At 46.1% G+C, this 18,583-nt stretch overlaps 1 protein-coding gene across 13 annotated transcripts in view; it reads left to right on the top strand.

Moving 5' to 3' along the window:
- Positions 1-18,583, top strand: part of SLC4A4 (solute carrier family 4 member 4) — a 234,423-nt gene that overhangs the window by 73,138 nt on the left and 142,702 nt on the right. For 4 of the 13 annotated variants that reach the window (XM_052812192.1, XM_052812153.1, XM_052812118.1 and 1 more), the window contains exon 1: positions 18-429. In XM_052812192.1, the coding sequence (XP_052668152.1) occupies positions 252-429 (178 nt within the window). In that variant the 5' untranslated portion in view covers positions 18-251. Of the gene's footprint in view, positions 1-16; positions 430-18,583 lie in introns of those variants that run through there. The other 9 variants (XM_052812182.1, XM_052812142.1, XM_052812162.1 and 6 more) reach the window with 5 other exon arrangements.

Here is an 18,583-nt window from a genome sequence, read left to right as displayed (position 1 = left end):
TGTGTGTCTAGACGTCCTTTTTAGAAAAAAAGGAAAAAAAGGAGGAGGAAAAAAAAAAAAAGAAACAAGAAACAGGAAAAACCCCCACAGACTTCTAGCTGGGATTACCTTTCTCACACCTGTCACCACTGATGTCCTCTCAAGGTTACAATTCGAGCTACGTGAGGCCAGCTTAAAGCGATCGCCATTTGAAAGGAGCTCTATGAAGGAACAGCAGGCACTGGAAGGAGAGCAGAAGTGCCCACAGGAACATGAACAACAGCTTGCAAGTTAACCTGCCCAGGACCTGGGCTGGTTCAAATAGCTCACTCCAGGAGAAGTCTGAGCATTCCTTTTTTCTTTTCTATTACTATAGGATGGAGGACGAGGCAGTACTGGATAGAGGGGCTTCCTTCCTTAAACATGTATGTGATGAAGAAGAAGTGGAAGGTAAGAAATCTTGGGCTGCTGGGGAGAAAGGGTGCCTTCGCAATTTGCATTCGTATGTAAAATAGGCACAGTCGGATAGCAGAGAAAAAAGGTGCCTTTGTTTTGTTGAGTAATTAATCCTAAAATTGACTGAAACACCGGTAAGCTTGATCGGGGTGGAACTGACTTTTTAAAGAAACCCTTTTTTTCAGTTCAGGAGGGAATGTTTCGTTATATGCTGCTTGCACGCATTTCCACTTCCCACAAGATCGTCTTTGCTGTGTCTTGTATAGTGGCTGTGAAATATCGGAGCTATTTGTTTTTCTTTCCTCTGTGAATATAGTTTTGGCAACGTTTGCATATCACTACTGCACCTGGAAGGGCTGGAATACGGTGGCAGGTGTCGCAGATGGAGAAGCAAACTGGAAAAACCAGCAGAATTTGTACTGAGGGGGTGGACATAAGGCGGCAAGTGGATGTTATGCCTTAGGAGGCGTAAAGAGAAGGTTTTTCCCTTGAAGAGGAACTTTTTAACAGAGCAAACAGTTTCCTCACTTTTTAGGAAAAGAGTAGACTCCTTTGAAAGTGCTTTAGTTTTCTCTCTAACTAAAAATGTTGTGAAATCCCAAAGGCAAAAGGAATTTAAAGGAGTTTAGTTCAAGGTTGTTTGTGGACAATTATTAGTCTGATAGGAATGAATTATTTGCAGCAAATTCTCTTTTTCTTGTTTTATGAGGATCAGTTGACTGTGTGCTTGATAAACTAGTGGGGGAGAAGGAGGCAAGGGCGATAGGGTACGGACTCTACCTAGAAGGGAAAGGAGGCCAGCATTTCACCTCACGGTGCTATCCTTCCCCTCTTGACTTAGGTATGTAATTTTATTCTAATTTCTCTATTTGCAAACAAATGGCTGTGGCTTTTCGGTTTAAAATGTTTTGAAAGGTGCGGCGTTACAGCCATGTCATTGTCACCGGTAACAGACGGTAAAGGATCAAGCAGTATGAAAGAAAATAATCTCCAAAAAGATAAATTAGAACACTTCCAGCAAATCAAACCAGACATTTCCATGAGAAAGCCTGTGGTTTTTTCCTCTCTTGTATGAAGTAATCTGTGCTCAGTAGCTATAAATCATCACGTTGGGTTTAAATAGGCCATTTGCCGTCTGCGGGGTCAGTATGACAGGTGTTTTGTATTAGCTTTTTACTTGCAGAATAATTGACACTTTGGCACAGTAGAAACATTTCAGAGGAGAGAGAGGGAGAACATCCCTTACATTTTAGTATCTTAAATGTTGCCACATGCTGTTGTGGTGTGTCTTGCCCATGCGTGACACTCCAGGAATATAAAACAAATTGTTGTTTGTGAAGAGCAGTGCGGGAGTGTCCTTTTCACTGTCTGCAGGTGCTGTGAAAAAGGTTGTGGTGAATGCTATTAAGTAATATTTGTACATGCGGTGTGTTTATCTCCCTGTTTCAATGTAGATAGCCTCATTTGATTTCATTGGGCTAACAGACCGGCTGCAGTTCATCTTGCCGGGGTAAGGAGAAGAGGAGGTGAAACGAGTATTTCTGATAGCGGACGACAGGCCTCTGAGAACTGTAGCTGCTTGTCTGAGCCTCCGGAGAGACTTGGAGCTGTGTAACCAGCTAATTCCCTTGTTCATGCTAAAGGCAGCGCCTTGATTCTTGCCAGGCTTCTGCGAATGACCTAGCTAAATCACAAAAGGAGCTGCCGTCTGTGGTGGGGCCAGCGCTGACGCGGGAGCATCTGTCAGCGTCACCGTGCGCGTATGGTGCGTGTATGATGCGGTCGGTGAGTTGCTGCTCAGCCACTCGCTCCACTCTTCTGGAGTGGGACAGCCTTGAATTCATAGCGTACCTGGCAAATTCGGGGTTGTTGCCACAGTGCAAGTAATCATTAAAGGCTTTGGCACTTGGAAGAGATCTTATTTGCCTTAGAGGGGAAGATTTCCAAGCTAAACGATTCTATGATTCTGTGCATGTCCTCAGCTACATCTAACTCTCTACACATATGGGCGCCCTGTATATAAGTACATTTAATGTGTGTGTGTATCTGTTACGCATGCATGCACCCTGTGTGCAGTCACAGTCTGCGTGTATAGAATGAACTGTAGACTCACAGAACGGTTTGGGTTGGAAGGGACCTTTTAAAGGCCATCTAGTCCATCTCCCCTGCCATGGGCAGGGATGTCTTCCACTAGACCAGGTTGCTCAAAGCCCCATCCAAGCTGACCTTGAACACTGCCAGGCATGGGGCATCCACAACATCTCTGGGCAACCTCCGTGCCTCCCCACCCTCACAGTAAAGAATTTCTTCCTTATATCCAATCTAAATCTACGCTCTTTCAGTTTAAGATCCAATGGAAGGGCTAAAATGTCAGGTTGAAGACCTTTGGCTGACCCTTGGTGCAGATGCTTTTAAGTCTTGCTGCTAGATTTCTGCACTGCAAGTGGAGTGGTTTCAAGGAGGAGAGCGTTCGTCTGGAGACCTGAAGGTGTTAGCTCTGAAGTGCTCTCCGTTACTCCAGCCGCTTTCATGGTATGGTTATAACTTGCTTTTCTAAAAGGCTTACAGTACTTGCATCCCCTGTAGAAGAAGGTTAACAGCGAGCAGAATTGTCACCTCCAGGTGTATTTTTCTGATAATTTTTATTTTTAGCCTACTTTAGCGAGGAAACAACATACATATGAAGTTGTTTGCCTCTCTTGCCTCTTCTCTCCATTCCTCTCGCAATAATTTTTTGCACCTAGCAGTCAATATTGATCAAATTTCTCGGGAAGGCTCTTTAAAGCTACTCTTAATTTCACTAAATTTGTAGGAAAAAAAAAAAAAAGCCCTGGGCAGAGGGGAGAGACCATTTTCTTTCCCCTCTGCTAGGGAAAGGGGAATTGTAACCTTTATCACAAGAGAGCTGATAGCGTAGTGTTAGGGCAGTGGGACTTGGGGATTCCCCAGCTGCAGGAGTTTGCAGGAGAGGACGGGAAAACCCTCCTGCAAAACTTTGTGAGGTGCTTAGAAAGCAGGCTGCTTTTATTGCTTGTGAGTGGGTTTGATTTCAAAGAGATGAAGACAGAATTTTAAAATTGTCATTTTGAGCATCCCTCTTTTGCATGTTCTTTGCAAGAAGAGAGAAACAGCCTGGTGTCATTTTATCAGTAGCTGATGACCTCGTATTATGTCTATGAGATGGAGATAGCAGCTCTGAATTACCATCTCACTCACTAATTTGATTATGTAGTGGTGTGGGGGAGAGGGAAGGACTTTACTTTTTAAGGAGGGGGAAAAACAGGCATTTCTGGTCAGTCAGATGCTGAGACATTTTCAGCTTGGGGCAATTGTCGGTCATGCCCTTGCTGAGTAAATGTAATGTTAATAGAAACCATACATACCTGACAAAAGTATGTCCCTTTGGCCCGGTTCCAGAGATTGTTAATGCTTCTCTAAGATGGCACCTCGGTCCGGTGGTCCTACACTGGAACGCGTTGCTATTTTATGAGTGATATCAGCTGTTGACATTCAAAAATTGTTCCATTCCAGCTCACCCCCTACTGTCTTTTATCAGTGAGAGGGCTCAATTGATTAATTCCGTACGTGTTAGTTATGAGGAGCTGCTTTGCTGGCTGTCGCTCATGTTGCGCATAAGTGCCCAGAAATGTGACTTGGGCGAGACAAGAGATCCTGGGTCCGGTTCAGAGTGTGGAAGGAAAGCAAGTGCAAAAATGTAGGCTTTCTTGGGGGGAAATCAGGAAGAGGCACTGCCCTAAGCTGAACCTCCTGTGCGAGAAAACCATTCCCATTGATTTAGAGCACTGCACGTTCCTTTCCTTGAAGGTAATGACATATTGCTGTAATGCCACTGTTAGGAGTGCTGGTATGTGTGACATAAACAGATTACTTAATAACCAATTTTGCAAGAGGGGAAAAGTAAAGCTCCACCTTATCCTTTGAGATAAGGTATTCTTGGCTCTTTAAGCGTAACTTCCCGTGGGCTTGCTGCCGCCCTGACTTCATGGTGGGGCGGAGGATGCTTGATTTCAAGTCTGACAACTCTGTTGCTGGAAGACCGGAGGAGCGCTCTGGCTGCGTGTGTTAGGAGACGGGGACCAGCACTCGTGTCGGGTGTTTCGTCCCACGTTTCAAATGCTTTGCAAAGTAAAGGTCTCGGGAGTATTGCTTAGATACCACTGTTGTAGGAGTGAATTCACGAAAAGATGCTGCTACAGTGGGAACTTTTTCATGGATCCTGTTATCGTTATGGGATTTACTATATAGAGAGCCTAAACCAGGGATCTTATAACAACTTTCCGTAACTACTTTTTCCATTTCAGCTGATTGCTCCCCACGCTTTCCTCCTCCTTGCTTTCTATTCTCGACCCTGTTGTGTCCTTGCACTTTGCTGGTAGAAAGCCTTGTGATGCCATAAGCCTAAGATTATTACTTGATGGTTGGATCAACGAGGAGAGAGGTTGAAAGGGCAAAGATAACTGTGAAAATCTTTACCTTTATTAACAGCAGGCAGAAGGTAGGAGAAATGAGCTGTATTTACCCATTTACTTTGTTTTCTTTTTCTTCTCTCATCCCCACCTTCAGTTTTTTGATCACTGACTGTAGGCAGACCTCCATTTTCAGAAATAACCGGAAGACCTGTTTCGTATCAGTTAGAGTTTTTAATGGCTTCTGAAATAAATATGATTAAAAAATTAATCAGATAAATTCTCAGCACAGAATGTACTTCATTAATATTCTGTGGTACCTTTAATTTATACGCAGAGATAGAGCAGGCTGTATTTTGCTTTGGTAAAACTGAGTCAGGCTTTGCTCGTGCAAAAAAAGCAAAACAATGAGGACTCCGGCACTGCCTTTTTGCTCTCTTTGTGTACAGCAGCTGGCACAGCTTGGGAATGGCAGGCACAGATCGGGACCTAAACGCTGCCCCGCGCAGCTAGTAAAAACAAGACGGGTGGTTTGGATCTTCTCAACTTTGAAGTATCTGGATGAAAGATTGCAGATGAGCTTCCCTCCAGCTTTAATTCTCCACGACGCTTTGCAGGATACTGAAATGTGCTGTTAACTGGCTTGTCATAAATGAAAAGATCTAGTGCTATGACTTCCCTGCAGACTTTTTGGTGATACGGTAAATCCCCAGGGAAGAGTTGGGAGCGGTTTTTCTGTGTGTGTGTTAATTAAGTCAGGAGTACAAATGCTGTGAGGTCTGTGAAATATGAATCCCTCACGAAGTGGTTTGTTCAGAAATTTTTGTCTTTAAGGTAATACCACTTTTCAGTCATTTGTTAGCTTGGTGCTAGTAAATCTATGAGTGTGCTTACTATTGGCAAGTTCCGGCAGGTGTCTGTGTTCCCCATCATTGCATGGGATATGGTTCGGGTCGTTGCCGACATCTGTCGTCTGTTGTCAGGAATCAGCGTGAGCTTTAAAGTTGCTGGGGTTGTGTGAGAAGGTGTTGATGCCCGCCTACTCCAGGCTCTGTGAGAAAAACTGCAATCCGAGTTCAGATGGTGATAAACTGACTTTACGTAAGGTAGCGATAAGTTGGCTGTGCACGCAGGAGAAATCAAGAAGATGTTATAAGAACAGCTGAGTCAATATATGATGAGGTTTGCCCGTTGCGAAGGAAAGGTTGTGTTTTCTTTTAAGCGATGATAAGTTTTGCACCGACACATGCTATGAGCGTAAGGTACGTGGCAGTGAAGGAAGGTGTTTCCATACCATTTTGACAGTGACTGGCTTTTTTCCACCTCTGATGGGTTTAGAAACCATCATCAGCTCTCTGACCTGGCGGTGAAACTAATTTTGCTGAGGGCCATGCTAATTAGAAAGATGGCCCTCACTTGGCACCTTACAGCCTTTAATGGGAGCAACTTCTCTGAGTGAATGTTTTCAGTTACCGGAGCCATCCTGAAGCTGCTGGTCCTTACCGAAAGAGAGCAGGCGCTTGGACGGTGCGCAGTAGTCCAGTCCAGGGGCATGGGCTTCTCTTGTCTCCGTGTGCTCATGATAACGACTCTACAAAGGTCACTTTTTAAGCCCTCTCTTCTTTCGTCCTTCAGTTTGTGTAGGCGCTGCTCAGCATCAGCATGCGTGCAGGCTGGTGTATAGCTGTGCACCTGCTGGTTGCGTGATGGTTTGGTCCTCTCCTGGGTCATTTCAGTTAGGATTCAAGTCCAGGCTTGTTTGACTGTCTTCTCCCACCCGCTGAATATACCTTCCTCTGCCCAACAGCTCTTTTCTAAGGTACAATAATACTGGATATGACAGTTCAGGGTGGATATTGAAGAACCGATACAGTCTTTGCTCAAGTCTTCAGATGTGTGGCCCAGGTGTGCTGATTACTCTTCCTGAATTTTTCTGGGATATTTAAATTTAAAAGGTAACGCAGAATCTATTGGGGAGGCCCAGTCGCAGCTGTAAAACGTATAATGCCAGTGTTTGCTCTGTTTGGCTGTATTTAGCAAACTCTGTCGTGGGTTTTGCCTGTTCACTGAATTGACGGGTCTTAAAGAGGCGTACTCCATGCCATAAATCAAGGCATAGAGAAGTAGCGAAGGTAAACGACAGAACCCACTTGGCAAGCAGGGAAAGATATTGAGGCAGAAAGTGGAAGATACCTGACCCCCTGTCAGCGTTGGGTTCCTTCAAGCTCGGCCACGTCAAACAGTCACAGCCTTTGTGTAGCTAGGGAGATCAGGAGTGTCCTTCCCTCTCTGCGCGCCCAGAACTAGCGGAGCTGGGCTTAATCTGGAAACTGATGCTGGGGTTGTTTCTATAGCTTGCTAGGATAAGTGCAGTCCGTACACTAGTTCGGTCATCGTCTCAGCCTTCGCGAAGTTCTGTCCCTTCCTTTTTTTTTTTTTTTTTTTTTGCGTGATGTTCCTGTCTGGTTGCGCGATGCCGGGAGAACTTCTTTAGCAGGAAAAAGAGGCTGAGAAGGGGCATGGGAAGCTCAGGCGCTTCCTCGAAGGAAGCACTGTGCTGCTGGAGAGGTGTCGGGAGGCCTTTGTGTGAACGGGGCTCCCGCCGGCAAGCACCGTGTTATTTGCATTCCTTTGCACTACCTTGCTGGCAGCAGCTCGGCCTTCGAGTAACCCCGGCTCCAGCCGCAGTCTGCCTTTCATAAAACACACTGCAGCCTCTATATGTTTAATTATAACTGCAGCCTCGGAAAACAGCGGGGCTGTTTTTCCATCTCGTGATGCAGTACTGCAGAGCGGGGCAGTTTTGAGGACTTGGTGTGAGCTGCCTGGCACTTTGCAAACCCAAGGAAACAGGGTGGTGGTTTGGGTAGATCTCTGCCTGGCAGGTTGCAGCTGTATATCTTGTTTTTGTTGCTAACCTGTGCCCAGCCTTTGCTATATCTTGTTTTTGTTGCTAACCTGTGCCCAGCCTTTGCTGTTTGTTCTTCAGGCTTTCGACAATGTGCTACTCCATGCAGTCATTGATGGTGATTAGGAGTTCAGGCTCTAAAAAGACCACGGTGTTTGCTTCAGAGTTCAGAGTGCAGATTTCAGCGATGTGCCTTGCTGTTGCTTGTGCGCAAGTGGTAAAGCAGCAGCCAGCCTCTGGTACCCAGAAAGCGGTTTGAGGTTCTTTCTCTGAAACGGGGGCAGCGCTTGGATGCCTTAGTCATTATACCACAGCTCTTACTTATATTGGAGGGTGGTCTAAAACCTACCTGCATCTGTGAACTTAATAGTGCCAAGTACAGCTTGGTATCCATTTAGTCAGCCTTGGTAATTAATGAGATGGAAATACAGAAAACGAGGCCAAGATTTTCAGCCAAGGTGGACTATTTTGGGTGGTCATTTGGGGCATTTTGGAAGCGGACATAATTTTAAAGGAACCGTGGCCAGTGCTTGAGGCACATGCCAGAAAATCCAGAGGTAGCATGCTTCAGAGCAGCTTGGCCTAAAACTTAAATCAAACAGTCCAGCATGGCTCCCCTCCTCTGCCCTGTTCCCCAGAGCCGTGGGTTTTTAAGTCTTCCTTTTCTCTCCCTGGAATCCAAGCAGTACTGGCCAGATTAGATCAGATCACAGCAGGACAGGTTTGGTGGCTTCTGTAACCTCTCGCAGCTCCAAAGAAGAGAGAAAGAAAAGCAGCTTATGGGGTTGTGGGTAAGAGTTTCGCAATGGCTTATATAAAGCTCAGTGAGAATACCCCAAACACGTTTGTTATTCTGTCTAAACAATGTCCACCCGTTAATTCATTGCCAACTTCCGTATGTTTTCCTGTCGCAGAGCAGTACCTGATAGCTGTCATCAACGTGTGTCTTCTGGGCTTCATATTCTGATCCTTTCCCAGCAATTCCTAGCGTGGTTTTTGGTGACTGATTTGGTCTGCTCCTTCTAAACAAACAGGGCTTGTAGGATCTTCAAGAAATCAAATGAAGACCTCATTTCATTTTTTTATTTTTTCATTTTCTTTTCCTGTTTAGATATTCTTGACTTGACTTTATGTGAGCTCCGTCTTTTAGAGCCGTCCCGTTCTTCAGGGCACAGTGCTAACTCACCTTTTAAACATGCTTCACGGGAGCAGCCTCTGAATCTTGTTAGGAATCTGGCAGTTCAAGTCTGGGTCATCGAGGGGTAGCAAGTGAGCGTACATTTGAAATTGAGAAGTGCAAGCTTTAGACAGATGGCTAGGAAGACTTTCCTTCTGCCTAACTATAGCGTTGTTACGTGGGAACTTTTTAAAGACTGCAGAGGTCACTTCATGTAAAGATAAAACTGACCTTTTGTAGATATTGAAGTTCTAGAAGCCTGATGTTACAAAAGAAGGAAAAAAAAATTCTCTGATTTACATGCTGTCTTCCCCTACGCAGCTCAGTTCCCTGCCCCTTGTAGTGATTTTAGTGAAGGACTGCCCATTAAGATGTGAAGAGCAGTAATACAAATACGTAAAACGATCTTTGGACAAGTTCCCTGCTCAGTTAAGTAACTGCATCTTCATTGCTGATGCTGGGTCCTCTCTTGAATACTTTCGTCTTAGCCATGAATTTGGGGCTCTTTTCTCAGAGCTGGCAGAATAGAGGAGAGCCCTGTTGTTTCTAATCTGTTGTCCCTTCCTATTTCGTCTGTCAGCTGCATAGTAGCTTGGGTTTTGTCTCTCTCGGAGCCCCTGTCTTCTTTTTTGCCCTTTACTGCATCTCTGTCGTTGCAGGCTGTTCTTCTGATGGCTTTTATTAGGTTGCGAACCTCCTACTCACCCTTATGGTTGTCCTTTTACAAGTGTTTGGTCCCATCACCTGATGGATTCACAGTGACCCTTTTCTTTGGCCAACTGCCACATACCATGGAAGAATTAGTTTATTGCATACTACTATTGTTTTAAAGGCCCTTATGCCTGCGGGCCTTCCCGATCGCAGTTTTTTTCAGCCGCCTGGTTACAGACTTGTGCTGCTTTACTCCGGTCTTTTCCATACAGCCATGATTTCTGCTGCTTCTCCCAGCCAGTCTCTTACCCGGCATCCTTTGTCCGACTCCAGGCATCCGCCTGCTGCTACTGCTGGTCCTGCGGCAGTCTGCGCTCAGTCCCTCAAAAGACCTCGGGTTCCCTTCAGGGGAACGTCTCGCAGAGACGTAATTTTGTGCTCAGGCGTCACCGCTGTAAGACACACACGCATGTTTCCGCGCTAATAAAATCGTTCCCGTGACACAAAGAGCCGAGCCTGGTCCAGTTGTGCAGGCTGACCTCTCTTTGGAGGGAAATGCATCTTTCCTGTGGTTCTGCTGCTCGACAGGGCTGTTTTGCTGTGGGGAACAGGAGGGATTTGGATCTGATTTATCTCCAACTGGTATGTTAGCTTGTTCAGATTCCACCCAGATTTCAACAAAGTGCTCAGTGACTTCTGCTGCTGTTTACCTGATCGGTAAGTTTTTACTCGCCTGGAAAATCAGTCACTTGAATATCAGGATGTTCTGAAAACCCTGTGGGGATGGAGGGGTGAGCCCGTCTAGAGGATTGGTTGTGGTTTTGTTTTGTTTTCTTTTGAGTTTCAGTGTCTGTGTTCATATGCATTAATGGGAATAGTACTTAGCTCTCACACAGTGCTAGGGGAAATCATGGTGTTCCTTGTTTGTAACGCATGAACCAGCCGTGTTCGCTGCCAGGACTTGTGAAGTTCCATGTCTGTTCTCCTACCCAGAATTTACACCTTCCTTGTGTATCGTTGGAAGTGTTCCCGTCTGCCTGTTGTTTTTGTGGCCTGCGTTTTCATCTGGGTGGAAATTAATGCTCTTTCACATCACTCCTGGGAAATTTTCAGGTGAAATATGATGACCGCGTAGGAGCGAACGGGAGATTCGTTCCTGTTCCACGGGTGCAAACAGTTCTCCGAAGCGGGGTGTCGCGCAGGCTGTGTCCCCCATCCCGCGCCTGCCTGGCTGTGCAGGGACGCAGCCGTACGCTGGAAGGTGGAATTGGTCGGGACGGAGGGTCTCTGCCTGCTCCTCTGCTAGCACCGGTCCCGGGAGGTGTTTGCCACCTGTAACCCCTTTAAAATCAGGTAGAGTTAAGGGCGCTGGGCACGTGACGGTGTGGCCTTTTGTTCTTATTTCTTGAGCTGATTTGAAACTAAGCAGGGCTTAGTTTGGGACTTGCTTAGTGCTACTTTTAGTATCTCGCCTTTAAAATGGATCATCCCTGTGATTTATTTGTCCTTCTGGGCCGTCGGCTTTTTATGTCATGTATTTCCTTCGATTCTCCCACAGAACGAGAAGTTTGCTTGAAAAGCAGCCGCTAAAAGCTGCGCTAGCCCGGCTGTACTCCCGGCGGCGAGTTGGCTGGTGCCACGTCTCGCTGTGCGCTTGGCGGTACGCCGGCACCTTCTTCTCGGCCGCAAAAGGTGTGCCGTGCCGTCTTCTGCTGACGAAGCACGTGGCGGGCTGCATCCCCTGCCCGTCTCGTGTGACTTCGGAGCTGCGGTCGGTGCAGATTCCTACATGTTAGACATCGCGATGGAGCAAGTTTTCATAACGTTAGCAGCTCATTAGTGGTAAAGAGTGAAAGCCATACGCTCCCGGGATGTGTCAGAAGCCACATCAATACGTAAAGCTTCCCCGCCCTGGGGGTATGCTGTGCTTCGAGTCCGTCCAGGTATGAGACTGATAGCTAGGCTATGGAAACGGGCAGAGAAGGGCACAACTTTACCTGCCTGGGTCTTCTTATAGGTCAGCCATGCCCCAAAGTTAAATGGCAGGGGCATCCTGAGCGAAGCCCTTCGTTCGGGTGGCCCAAAATATCTGTCCCTGTTTTCTCTGAGAGCCCGGGTACACAGGGCTGCCCAGCGCAGGAGGTGCGAGTGGCCAAAGCTTGTGGAGAAGAGGTTGGCTGTGTAGACATGTCAGTTGTAACCACATGAGCCTGTCCAAGCCTGATGGGTTTTAATGCGACTCTCCCGGTTCTTCGGAAAGGAGCCCTGAAAGTTAAAACAAGGGCCAGGTGAAAACTGCTAATACTCCGCTCATTTTCATTGCTTTATAAATTTTTAATGTTAGGTTTTGATCTTGTTTCCTTCTAAGGTGCCAGTCTGAGATTCTTCATGGGCTAGTCTGACCGGCTCTAAGTCTCAACAACCCTGGTCATGTGGAAGGGATTCCTTCTTAGATATTATGCACCAGGCAGACTTTATCCCTTGATCCTGTAACTTTCGGCTCCTTTCTCCAAATGACCAAGTTTTGTTTTTGCTAAGGAAAAGCTGTTGCACTGTCACCGTTTCCTTAAAAGAGTTAGTGCTTAAAAATGGAGAGCATCATAAATAATCTCTTTCAGCTTGTCTGTTTGGCTATAGATATCTGGAGTGATAAAAGAATTTCAGTCTTACACAGTGTCAGGCTTGAAGTCTGCACGTGGTCATGCACTAAGATTGCAGAAAGCTGTAGACTCAGCTCAGTGTCCATGTTAATGCAGAGACCTCAGGCACAAAAGGTATCATCACACTTAGATAATCTAATTGTATCTGCTGATTTACCTTTTTTTTTTCTTCTTTCTTTTTTTTTTTTTTTCTTTTCCTCATGCTAAGGCTATGATTCCAGTTTGCATTCCCTGTAACACAGGTTTTCTGGTAGTACCCTCCGTTTGGATTACTACTATGGTCACTGATAATCTATTACATGTATGTGTTGAAATATACAATACAAAAGGCTTTGTGGAAAGACTGTTGTTGCAGGATGAAGCTCCCCAGAATCACCTCAATTCAAACTTCATGAGAAACCTGAGCTTTACAACCTTCCATAGGTGCATCACACATCAGGTCTATTCTGTATGATTCTTCTGGGAGGAACTGGTTTCTTACCAAGGATGTGGTAGGAAGTGATAACGCTCTTTAAGGCAAATGTGGTTTCAGAACTAGTTTGGGAAACAACACTTGAACTATGAATTTCTCTCTATAGAGAGGTTTTTTGTCGCTTGCCGCCTGTGTTGTAGCACAGATAGATCCTCATGTTCCGAACAATATGGATGGCTGGTGCTTCACAGGCCTGGGGACGTGCAATTTGGGGGCTGAAATGATTGCACAGAGAGTGGGTAATTGCCCTGCTGCCAGCACACTTCTCCTGGAGGCAGATCCCAAGGTCTCTTCGTCACGTACATTTAACCAGACCCTCGGCTGACGATGCCAAGCTTGTCCTGGTTCCTTCCCAGCCGCGCTCCCCCTCGCTTGGCAGTGGGCAGGGCAGCCGCTTAGTGCGTGCGTTGCACGTACACCCTGCCCCTCGGTCTCTAAACAACTGCTGTCCTTTCTTCCTTGGACAGAAAAGGATCCCTGCTGACAGGCAGTTCAGGTTTGATTCCAGCCCTGTGCCACAGCGACTGCAAAAAACACCTAGGCAGAATTATGGGGATAGAGGTATAGGAACCTGGTGTCTTTGATGCAGGTGCTGGCTTTTCCTACCGAGAAAGCCTTGTGAAGCTTTCTGCAAACCTCAGCGGGCGATGGGGAGCGAGCGCCTGAAAGGAAGGAGACCAGGATTGTATAGGTAGGAGGTGAGATCAGGCCATGCTAACGCACACATCTGGCTACCTAAACACATACGTGGAACTAACAGGTAGCTGAAGCTTTACCAGGTCAGACAACTTCAAGCCTGCAGATTTCTTGCTGGTTTTATTTTTCCAGGACGCTTTTTTTCCTCCTACGTTTACGTTTCTTTAACCCCCACGTTTCCTTAAATGGAATAATTCGGAAAAGAAATAGCGTGGCGTTGCGCGGAGGCGGTAGTGCTTGGGGGCCTGACTCGTTGAGGCAGGGTGCCTGGAGCTGCTTTCTTCTGCACGTGCTGTCAGAGTCAGCGTGTGAGCTGCTGTGGTGTGCACGGCGTGAGATTCGCATAGTTTCGTTCCCAGGATGTCAAGATGACCGTGCTTTGGCCAGGATGGCGAGAAGAGATGAACAGATATTCTTGCAGGCAGGGAGGGAATGCTGCATTTTACAGAACTTAAATCTGCTAATACATGAGTGGGTTTTCACCGGTAAAACTGACTCAGGGAGTCTCCTGTGCCCAAACTCTAAATCTGGATTCTGAATCATGAGCTGCTATTCTTTAATAGCTCTTAATAAAGCAAAAGATGTGGTTTCAACCAAAATTTTTCCGGGGGAAAAAATACCTCTCTGATGATGACTACTTCTTGCTCTATTAATAATCAGATGAAACGATTTTGCTCTGAATTTGGTGCACAGTAAAGTTTCTCCTCAGGCACAAGAAGCTAACTTCAAAAGTTTTACCTACAGCAGGTGTAAGTTCAAGGAAGCCACGACCCACCGCTGTCCTTCAGAATAGAAAAGGTGCCACTTCGACCTGCAGGTCTTGCTGCGCATCTTACCTACGGGATTTCGGTGTTGTGAAATACGTGCCTCTGGTCGACCAAAACAGCTCTAAAGTTTAACGAGGTGCCCACGGAGGCTGATCATTTTCCTGGGGGAGAGCGGTGAGGGCGATGGGAGCAGCCCCCAGAAAAGGCTGTGAATGCAGTAGGGGCCACAGGAGGAAACCAGCAATTGGCCCGTGTCGGGTGTACAAGAGAAAATTAGGGCTGAGCGGGACCTGGATTCCCAGGAGGAGTTTAGCACTCGGCTCTGTGCTTCCCACCCTCCGCCAAGCCGTAGGGTAATAGCGCAGTGCATGTGTGTCACGTTAAATTTATCAGGCATTACCATTTGTAGTCAATGGTTCTCATGGGAAAGGCTCTGTTACCCCGGTGAGTAGGAAATGTCTCAGAAACCCAGTGCATTGAGAGTATGTGTCAATTGTTTCCTTCCAGGCGCTTTGGGAAGGGAGCCTAGAAGTTTATCTCAGCATTCGCAACAATATAAAGAGATGCCAAGCACTTCAAGTACGTAGAAAAGGAAAATGTCTTGCTTGGCCTCCCTGAACAGGCTGGGAGGCGGGATGGGGAGGGGAGGGGGGAGACAAAAAGCAACATGAAGTAATTCTCTTCCTTGCAGAATAGGGAAAAGCAGCTAAGTAATGCAGTTGTTAGCCTGCGTATATACAACTTAGCTTCGTGTTACCAAAATCTGTACTGTGCACACGTGGTCAAAAGATTAAAGAGATTGTCCAGTTCTGTTGGCAGCATATTAAAGTATTAAGACTACAGGCTTACTATGATGTGTTTCTATTATCAAGCTGACCACAGAATTAGTGATTCAAAGGAGGACGTTGTTTTAAGACAGATACTGGAATCGCCCCATCCTTACGCAATCTTGGCTCGAAAAATCCCTCGGGAAGAGCTCCCGCCGCCCTGTCTGTCCTGGGGCCACCCCTACCCTACCGCTCCTGCTCGTGCTCAGATAAGGTTTCCCCTTCTCTGTCCCTATGCAGCGTTTATGCCATCTGCCATGGTAAAGCTGATGTTTCCAGTTGCTGGAACAGCTTTCCTGGTTTCCTTTGTGGCGGCAGAGCTCGATCATACCTGCAGGTGTTGATCTGCAAGGTCTCGCTGCAGATGCCTCCAGCTCTCGCCGTTCCCTCGGTGGCGTGAGCCCGTCGCTCGGAGATCGCGGTGCTGGCACCCAGCAGGTACGGGTCCCTTTTCTTCTGTCCCTGTTGTCCTGCCTGACTTTGGACCTTGCTTGACGGCGGATTTCTGTTTCTTTTTGTGTCCTGCTCCCTGAGATGGCGAGTTATCAGTGTCTGGTGCTGTACCGGACAGTTGTACAGCTGTTGGCGCGCGGCAGCAGCAGGAGATGAGCAAGTAGTGGTGAACTTTTAATATCTCAGCCTAGGTAATACCGCCTAAAAAGTAACTGTACCTTCACTCGGAGAGATTTTCACTAGCCCTTTGTCGCTGTTAGTTTATATCTTGATATCACAGACACTATATATCTTTATGTCTGTCTAACTGTTTTGTTTATTTAGTATGGCCTTCCGCATAGTTACCACCAGTACATAAACTTGAACTTGCTGTAGCACTCTAGCCGCCAGAACGATGATGGGATCCGTTTCAGGGCCATCACGGGCGCTGTCGCACCGTCATGTCTGCGAGTGAGAAGGGAATTTCTTTATACGCCTCCGCTTTCTATTACAATTTCCATATAACAAATAACTCTGGAGCCAAAATGTATCACACTTACTGCCAGTCTGGGGATGAACATATTTTTTCAAGTGATCGTATTGGAGAAGAATTCTTTTTTTCTTTTCATATTGTTGGTCTTTGAGAATTAAGAATGCGGTATTTAAAAAGCCTTTTTCAGATGCTTTTTTATACTTAAGTAACTCAACAGGAGCATGCATTTAAAATTTCCAGTTTATCCTCTGTGTTTGCTTTTCAAAGGAGCTGCTGCTGGAGATCTGTATACCTCAGTGGTCTTGCTGGGCTATAGAGCACCTGTGTAGACGGCTATGAGAGACAGTGTAGTATGCATAGGGCATGAGCTATTTTCTTAAGCTTCTGGCCCCGTCCTTGCATACAGCTCATCATTCTGTTATTGGCAAAGCCCTTGGGGAACTCAGTTAGCTATTTTAAAGTTGCTGTCAAGGAGGGCTACTCTGGTCAAGCAGCTTTTTACAAGACCTCAGATGCTTTCAGTATGAAAACTCATGCGAAAAAGGTGAAGGGCTCTCCAGACTTCACAGCTGGCCTGAAGAGTGTGTGGAGTTCGAAATGGCAAATGCGGGGTTGTTTTTCATTGAAAAGTCAGTTTGTTATGGAAATCGGGTATTTTGTGCCTCAATTTTCAGTTGTTCAGTCTCAGAGATTAGATTTATCATAAGGAGGAATTAGAGATGCATGTTTAGCGGTGAAGTGGACTGGTGGCTGCAGACTCTGGCTCTCCTGTGGCACTAGCATTTCCAGAGCAGCTTCCCGTGTCGTGCAAATAGGTGGTTCATCTGGAGCCTAGTAATGCTGCCAAAAAATAAACAGTAATAATAGGCGCAGCTTGCAGGTGAAAGGAAAGAGCAATGCATGCTCCGTAATGAGGGAAAATCGGTGGAGATGGGTCGGTGGCCAGGGCCAGTTGTCTCTCTAACTTTCTCAAGCGTGTGACTCTTATCAAGTGAAGCCTGACTTTTGTTACTCGCTTGACTTAATTCTTACTCCTGAGCAAAAGGGAGTGTATGGCTGCTGCAAAAGAGAGGTGGACGCAGCCCTGAGCTGAACGGAGAGGCATCGCAGAGCCCCGTGTCCGGTGACACAGAAGCACATCTCGTCTGGCTTCAGACGCCGTCGTCTCGTTGGGTGCCCACCCATTTGACAGAAGTTCCCGTGGTTTCAGGAGTGATGCCGTTCCACATTGTGGAGCGCCTTTCAAGAGAGTCTGTCGGTTAAATAACTTCTCTGGCAGATACCTGTAGGGGCTGGAGTTGGGACTGAGGGGTTATTTTGGCTGTGAAATTTTGGACCTGAAAGCCACAGCAGTCATGGAAGCGGGGATCTGAGGGCTGCCCTTCGGGGGGGTCTGCCCTCTCGCTGGGGAGGCATTGGCCAAATGAGTTGGGGTGGCAGCGTGCTGCGGGATGGAGTGCAACTCTCCGAAAGCTGCAGCCTCTGCCTTCTCTTGAATGTGTCATCTGGTATGCTTGCGTGGGCTTTTAATAGCCATGCGTTCACGCAAGGTGTAAGCATGGGCTAAGAATAGATGGATGCGAGGCGACCGAGGCAGTGACTCCGCAGAGGGACAGCTCTGCAGAATTGCTCCGCTGTGAGCAGAAGTAAATGACTGTACCTACAGATAAATACATTTGTTCTTACGTGCGTTCGCGGCTCGTTCATTCAGATAAATGTACTTCAGTCGGTAATACGGCATGCGTGTTTATCTGAAACTCTCTGCTTGGCTACGCTGAGACATGAGTGGGGAAACCAAATTTGGTCAAAAACATAAAATACAGCTGTCATTTATCAAGCATTAAATCAGGAGGAGCTGTTTTTCAAAGCTTGCAGTTAGATGTCTGAATTATCCGGGCACAGATATTTACATATTTATATATAAAGATACTTATCCCAAGTTGGTAGAAGTGCAGAAAGCCCTGAAAATAAAACATTTTTATCGAACTCATCAAAAAGACAACAATTGGCAAGTGTAGTTTAAGTGCTTTAGTTTGAAATGAAAGTCTACATGAAGGGGAAAAGGCATACTTTGTGTTTACAGTCAACATATGAAATTTGGCACTTACTCTTTTATTACTTAATTTTTATTTTGTAAAGTGTCAGGTACTTAGGAGTTTACAGTAACTTATCTTAGTCAGTCCTTCCTCATCTGCTGTGTTATAACAATACCCTAATGGTACTTTGACACTTGTTCTGCAATGAACTACATAGTCAAGTGATGGAAATTCTGTTGCTTTAAGCTCTTCAATTAAGCTGGATCTGTTTGCACAAGGTAGGTGTTAAGCCCAGCCAATGTATTTGGTAAAACAAATGGAAAAATTATTGTAGACTGTTTTTCAAGAGCACTGTATTCAGTATTGCAAAATGAATATGATGGCCTTCTGTGGTTTTTATTTTTATTTTTAAATGAGTCACAAGGATAGAATAATTATCAGAGAGTCCGCACTGGCATGCACTCTCAGAAATGATTGTACAAAAAATACTTTTCCAAATGGTAGCTGAAGAGCTCCTAGCTCACGTTTGGAGACAAGAAACGCAGTACTAATTAATGTTAGGTCAGCAAAGAAAGATACTTCGCTTGCCTATTTGAATGAAA

The sequence above is a fragment of the Harpia harpyja genome, chromosome 2, assembly GCF_026419915.1.
Source record: "Harpia harpyja isolate bHarHar1 chromosome 2, bHarHar1 primary haplotype, whole genome shotgun sequence".
Taxonomy (NCBI): domain Eukaryota; kingdom Metazoa; phylum Chordata; class Aves; order Accipitriformes; family Accipitridae; genus Harpia; species Harpia harpyja.
This window is presented reverse-complemented; position numbering and strand designations above follow the sequence as displayed.